General features: G+C 27.9%; 1 protein-coding gene across 3 annotated transcripts; it reads left to right on the forward strand.

Annotated features, from left to right (window-relative positions):
* The first annotated feature begins 141 nt into the window (after positions 1 to 141).
* On the forward strand, positions 142 to 4,020 carry LOC145192905 (uncharacterized). Of its 3 annotated transcripts, XM_090072289.1 has the most exons (9): positions 142 to 280; positions 454 to 528; positions 697 to 762; positions 1,809 to 1,902; positions 2,177 to 2,209; positions 2,480 to 2,542; positions 2,770 to 3,026; positions 3,472 to 3,694; positions 3,790 to 4,020. In XM_090072289.1, exons 1-9 carry the CDS (start codon positions 230 to 232, stop codon positions 3,903 to 3,905), a joined length of 978 nt encoding a protein of 325 aa, XP_089928415.1. In that variant the 5' UTR covers positions 142 to 229; the 3' UTR covers positions 3,906 to 4,020. The 3 variants fall into 3 exon arrangements, with proteins under 3 accessions (XP_089928415.1, XP_089928417.1, XP_089928416.1); XM_090072290.1 differs by lacking the exon at positions 454 to 528 and having other exon boundaries at positions 193 to 280; XM_090072291.1 differs by lacking the exons at positions 454 to 528; positions 697 to 762 and having other exon boundaries at positions 182 to 280.
* Positions 4,021 to 6,899: the final 2,879 nt, after the last annotated feature.

The raw sequence follows: 6,899 nt of genomic DNA on the forward strand, positions 1-6,899 counted from the left end.
GTGTGTGTGTGCGTGTGTGTATGTGTGTGTGTGTGTGTGTGTGTGTGTGTGTGTGTGTGTGTGTGTGTGTGTGTGTGTGTGTGTGTGTGTGTGTGTGTGTGTGTGTGTGTGTGTGTGTGTGTGTGTGTGTGTGTGATATTGGGTTCTACAATTATGTTAATAATGATGTTGGGTTTACTGTTTTTTAGTACTTTTATAGAAAATCTCTTAGAAAAAGTCTTACTTGGTAATGGATTTTGAATATTCAATTTATAACTTTGCTATGCATAATTCTATTCAGGTATGGATTTATTTTGTGTAACTTAAAAAAAATTTTTTTTTAAATATTCAAACCAAATTTTTTAATAAAATACTTAAATTACATGTGTATATGACTGTTTTTAGTAACTTCACACAAACTTACTGATCATAATAAAAAATGAAAAATTATATTTGATTGAAATATATTTTGAGGATGATTTGGACGCGATAAATAGTCAAGCAAATGCCTCTGCAAAAATAGTTCCGTCGTTACAAAAAGCAATTCAGGTCTGTGATTTAACGTACCGGTAACAGCTAATACATCCACGCTTTCTAAACTTACAGTGAGATATAAATTCACTCATAATCAAGGAAAATGCTCTTAAGATGTAGAAATTTAAAAATTTATCTCTATTGTCAAAGTATAATTTAACAATTCATTGAAACCCATTTTAGAAATCTGATGGCAAAAATGGTATAAAAACCAAACGGCTTCGTGTTGAGGAAGTGATCAGAAATATAGTATGTTAATTAAAATAGGTTAATGTTTTGAATCAAAGTATAGGTAAAAATGGCGCTACTCGACTTTCTCTCCCCCCCCCCCTAATTTTATGATTGATTCTGATAGAGAATTTTATGCTGATTAAGAATCGTATAAAAACATGGGTCTCAAAATCAATGGAAAGTGCTCTAATTCGAAGTCAAAGTTGTAAAAAATCCCACTAAAAACCCTAATATTCGCCATTTTGAAAATACTAAGTTAATGATCTTTTAGCTGACAAAAGCAAAACATTAATAGCATGGTTTTTACGTTAAAAAATTCGTTAAAGTATGTTTATCTTGCACAATTTTTTGTGGCAATGAAAATAGCCGTTTTTTGATTTATTAGAGAATAAACTATATTGCAAGTAATGTACTTTTGTAATAAATTTAAAAAAAAAATTCAACAGTTTTGTTTCCTAAAAGAAGAACTTATGAAACTTAGTACATAGTTGTTCTATCACATGTAAAATTTAGAAAATGTAACCTTCAAACCGTTTTTTTAATGAAAAAAACCAGCGTAGGATACAATAATAATTATTCATCAATTTTTCTACATTCTCACATTCTACGTTCAACCTTTATTTGAAATCTTCCATTAATTTCATTTCGTTATAACACTTTCGTTACAATACTTTAAAATAATAATGCTAAGGCTTATGGAAACCAGGTCTGTTTATTGCGCAATGTAACGGTAATTAATTTTCGTTAAAAATGAAAGCGTTTTGAAAAAAAATGGCGAATATTAGGGTTTTTAGTGGGATTTTTTACAACTTTGACTTCGAATTAGAGCACTTTCCATTGATTTTGAGACCCATGTTTTTATACGATTCTTAATCAGCATAAAATTCTCTATCAGAATCAATCATAAAATTAGGGGGGGGGGGGAGAAAGTCGAGTAGCGCCGGTAAAAATAAGTAATAGTTTTAAATTTTGCTCATATGACAGTATAATTAACTGGTATTCTTTCAAAGAAAAAAAAAATTGTTATATTTTTTTTATTTAATTTTTCTAATTGTTACATTTAGAACGATGAAAAGATAGCTAAATTAGAAAATGATCTTGAGGTACTGCGAAATGAAAATAAAAATTTAAGAGCACAATTGCAAGAAAAAACTGCAGGTTCTTTTATACTTTCTTTAAATTTTTAATTGTTAGTCATCTTTATTTTAAAAAGTTACAGTTAAAGTATGCACCTACATGCATACATACATGCATACATACATACATACATACATACATACATACATACATACACACACACACACACATACATACATACATACATACATACATACATACATACATACATACATACATACATACATACATACATACATACATACAATATTTGTACAAATACATGTATATGCATGTATGTGCTTATATCATTCAGGTGATTTAAAGATGCATGAATGTAATGAAAGTAGTAAGTTAAATCTTTTTTTCTTGTTTTGTATGAACTCAAAAGGTTGTAGCACAGTTATTAATTGATTGCATATATTGAGTTTCTAAGAGTTCTTAATACATTTTACATGTTAAGATTTAAATCATTTTTTTTATAATTTGGAGAACTGATTTGATTCATATTATTGAAGAAATGACTTAAAAATTGTATTCTTAGCAATGTGTAGGCTAAAGTAATGATCTCATTAGAACGCTCTTGAATGTTTAATCTCTTGAATGTTTAATTATTTAGAAATTGTTAATCTTCTCACTTCCATTGATGCGTCAATAAAAAAGCCACGCGATTATGAAAAACGTAGGTTCAAAATTTTTACAACTAGCATAGTACTAACACATTAGTTTTTACAACTAATGTACTACTGGAACATATTAATATTTTATTATTTTAAAAATATTTTCTGAAATTTTGTGTTTCATATTTTAATCCTATGATTTAACATTGAAGTATGAAAAAATGTATTTCATGTTATGTTACCTAATGACAAACTATAGTATGAGCTCTATTCAAGTAATTCTTTTTAGGAATTGTTCGTTCATTAAGTTTGTTGAAAAGATCAACACAGGACTTGGCTAATGCAATTAAACAGTTGCATGATTGTTCTTCCACATCACATCATATTTCAAAAAGTCACACTCTTAATTCATCACCAGTTTCAGATCAGCTCAATGATTCCTTTGTTAAATTAAATACAATCCCTCAATCAAGGGACACTCAAACACCTACTTCTTTATCCATTCCTAAATGGAAAAGACCCACATACCCAGATGGATCTAGTAGAGTAAGACATCTTTTAATTATGACTCAATTCAATCAGTTATTTGTTAATCAAAATAAAGGCATATATATTTTTTAAATTAAAATTACTTTAACTTCTTTAAAAGTGATCTAAAATGTATTTAAAAGCAACATTTTTTTAAAAATGTTTTTTGTTAAAATTTATACCTGTTGAAAAACAATATCTTGACAATTTTGTCATCAATTATTTTTGGAACACTGTATTTTAGAACACTGTATTGGTTACTTAAGTTTGGATTTTAAAAGATAGTTGTTAGGACACCATTCCTTTGATATATTTTTTAATCAATAATTTTTGCAAGCTCTTAAAATATATATGTGTGTGTGTGTATATATATATATATATATATTTGATTTGTAATTTAGAAACAATATTTGTATTTGATTTGTAATTTAGAAACAATATTTGTATTTGATTTGTAATTTAGAAACAATTAGTGCCTGGTCACAATATATACATTGATCATGTAAAGTTCAGTGCATGCAATAGAAAGCATGGAATAAATAGATATGTGAGTGATCTGTTGATATCGTTAGTGGGTGATTCAAGCTACCTCAGCAGTGTGAGTCTATCTGGCAAACAGAGTAATGCTCACTCAGACAAACAAGCAAAACCAAAAATTTGTGAAGATTTAGTTGATGCTGTAATTGGTATTTGATTGTAGTATTTAAAATTCTTTTTAACTTTTTTTTTTTTTTTTTAATGTAAAACTTATTATTATTTTTTTTTGTTTTTTTGTATTTAGCTTGTGCCTCTCAGATAATGGATGTTTCATCAAAGGAAGTGCGAACAGCTATCATGTCAAAGTTGAATATTGCTTCTAAAATTGAGAAGATGAAGAAGATTAAAAAGCAACTTTGACTGATTTTATTAAATTTTCAAATAATCAGCATTGACATAAATATAAACATTATTGTAATTAATATAAACATTTGAAAAATGTTATGTTGAGGGCACTTGTGCTTTTACCATAAAATTGAATTTAACATTTTGCGCATCTGGTTTTAAAGAAAAACTATAATAAAGAATAGTTTTTCTTTGAAGTTCGTAAAATGGCTAAAGAAACTCAATAGAATCTATATATATAAATTCTATAGACTTAACAAAGTTTTTAAAGAATTCTTTTTATAAGCCATATGTTTCAATAGTTCTGTGAAGCTTTTTATGTAAAAATTCCAATTTTATCCTGGAATAGTTGGCTGTTGCATGAAATAATTCCCTTTAAATGTATTCCAATTTCTCAAAAACTTGGTGTATTTAGTATGAAGCGTATGTATAGCTTTCTTTTCTATCGATTTTCATTTCTGATTCTCTACTTATTACTTTTCGTTTACTGCAGATTCTCTTACTCAAGACCTTTCTGACCTTTTAACAAATGCGAAATTAAATCTGCTGAAATTTAAACGCGAGATTACATCTGTTGAAATTAAAATTCATTGGATGATATGAATCTTGTAAGACTAAATAACATCAGTCGCAACTGACGGTTGCATAAGAAGTATTTAACAATTGGTTTTCTTTGTAATGGTGCAGATAAAAGAGCCGGAAGTTGTAATGGTTTTTGTAACGTTATTGAGTTTAATAGGGATTGCTGCGATGCGTTAACGAAATTTACTAAAAACAACTTTCTCTTATTTGTAAATCAAATTTGCAAACAGGGTTTTTTTCGTAGAATTTTTGTAGTCAGCGTCAGTTCTATTTTCAATAAGAACGTTGTTATCCAGGATAAAAAATTCAATTCTGATCATATCCTAACGATGTTTTATAAGACTAATAGAATCCCAAATGTCTATAAAAATTCTGTAGAATGTGGTAAGGTAAGGGTCCAAAATAATCATTCCTCATTACATCTCTGTTTTAAACGGAAGATTAAAATATATATTTAATCAACCACTGGTTAAGGGTTGGGTTATCAAAACGATTTTTTCCGTAAGTATTGTGGAGATTTAAGAGTTTAATTATTTTTTTTCTTTAAAGGAAATAAACTTTTGTAACCTGCATATAGAAAAAAAATTCTTGTGTACAAACAACAACACAGGAAAAAAATTTATTGCACTTCAACAGACTTGAGATTCTATGAGATTTTGTACATAAAACTTTTTCCTTATGGAGAGCTAGTTGTCTTTTAGCAATAGGTTGTCTCTTAAAGAACCTTCAGGTTCAATCTCCTGGTTCAAACTCTTATATTCGGAGTTTGAATCAGGAGTTTGAAACAATTTTCTATAAATAAATAAATATAGAGTAATTCCAGATGCAGTAATAATAACAAAATTATAGAGTTCTTTATATCATACAATTTGTAAATTTGGATGTAAGCTGGAGCATACTTTATTCCCTATCATCATGATTCATTCAAAAATAATATTTTTGCGGTCATGCTTTAGATAATAAGTTTCAAATAAGAAATTTTTATAGCTTCATGGTTAAAAATGATGGTCTTTTTCCGTATAAATACAAGTTCTTATATTTACATGAGTAAATATTTACCACATATTTCTACCTAAAAATTATTGTTGACAACTTAATACCACATTTTCCCATTTGTTTGCTACTGCATTTGAAATTTCCAATATGGAATGCTCTTTTCAATGTTTTGTTTGGTTTTAATCTAAAACAAACCGAAAAAAAAAATTCCAACGCTTTGTTAAACGTTGTCAAAATATTATAAATAAATCAAAATTAAGAAATGAAATTTAGAAAACGTTTAAAAATTAAGAAAGTTGACCAAAAATTAAGTTTTATTGATTGTTTTTAATTTATTAAATGTTTTTTTTTTTTTTTTTTTTTATATTTTGAAATAGTTACATATTCAAACAAACTTTGTTTTAAACATACAGTGGCTTCTTTTTTTAAAAAAAATTTTTCGAAATTTTTCTTTATTATTCTATACTGTGATCATTGCATTTTATTTTCCAATCACAAACACAATTCTTTCGTAAAATTCAATACAAAATATATTGATTTTGATTCATGAGCATTTGATTTAAATATTAAGAAATGCCCACAAGATTTTGAAATAATAGACTTTCATTTTACAATCCGTAAATACAATTGCTAAAATTGATCAGTCGTTATTAAATTTACGATGGACAACAAGTAAAAAAAGGCTGTATGCTTCTCCGACATATTTAGGCTCCGACATATTTATTTCTTGACTAAATCAACTGTGCTCTGATTTCAAATCTTGTCAAAATTTTGCTTGTACGTCAGACTCTAAAGTTGTAGACAAAAATTTTGATAAAGATAACATTATTGGTAAAATAAATTTTCATGGGTATTTCAACATTAATAAAACGAAGCTGAAAAGCGTGTTGACCTTTGTATAGGTATAATAGTTTAGTTAGTTTCATATTTTGTGAAGTATAAAAATCATGAAGATGCACTTAGATGTAATCAGAAATATTTCAAGCATTTTGCTTTTGCGCTTGTTACAGGACGCTGTTTCTTATTAAAAATTTAGCTAATCTCTCCATCATATTGAATTAAAACACCTCTGATCTCTCCTCCACTATTTTCCTGGTGAAACATTTCAAAATTCTCCAGCACATTATGAACAGTATGAACATGGGATCATCTAACTGTAGCCCGATTAATATTTCAGCTTTATGTTTTTTATTGCTTAAAATTTGAAGGTTAAAATTTTGTTAAATTTTTTCAAAAATTGAAATCCACCTGGGAACCCATGCATGCATGCGACATGCATACATGCATGCATGCATGCATACATGCATACATGCATGCATACATGCATACACACACACACACACACACACACACACACACACACACACACACATATATGATATTTTGCTACCTCAACGATAAACTATTATTTTCACAAAGATTCTCGTTCTC

The sequence above is a fragment of the Hydra viridissima genome, unplaced genomic scaffold, assembly GCF_058129835.1.
Source record: "Hydra viridissima isolate aposymbiotic clone 2 unplaced genomic scaffold, HvirCarnegie_v1 scaffold_14, whole genome shotgun sequence".
Taxonomy (NCBI): domain Eukaryota; kingdom Metazoa; phylum Cnidaria; class Hydrozoa; order Anthoathecata; family Hydridae; genus Hydra; species Hydra viridissima.

Coding starts and splice junctions, on each gene's coding strand:
- LOC145192905 (XM_090072289.1), top strand. CDS start 230: ATGGATTTTGAATATTCAATTTATAACTTTGCTATGCATAATTCTATT. Junction 529..696: donor CGTTACAAAAAGCAATTCAG/GTCTGTGATTTA, acceptor AACCCATTTTAG/AAATCTGATGGCAAAAATGG. Junction 3,695..3,789: donor TTTAGTTGATGCTGTAATTG/GTATTTGATTGT, acceptor TTTTGTATTTAG/CTTGTGCCTCTCAGATAATG.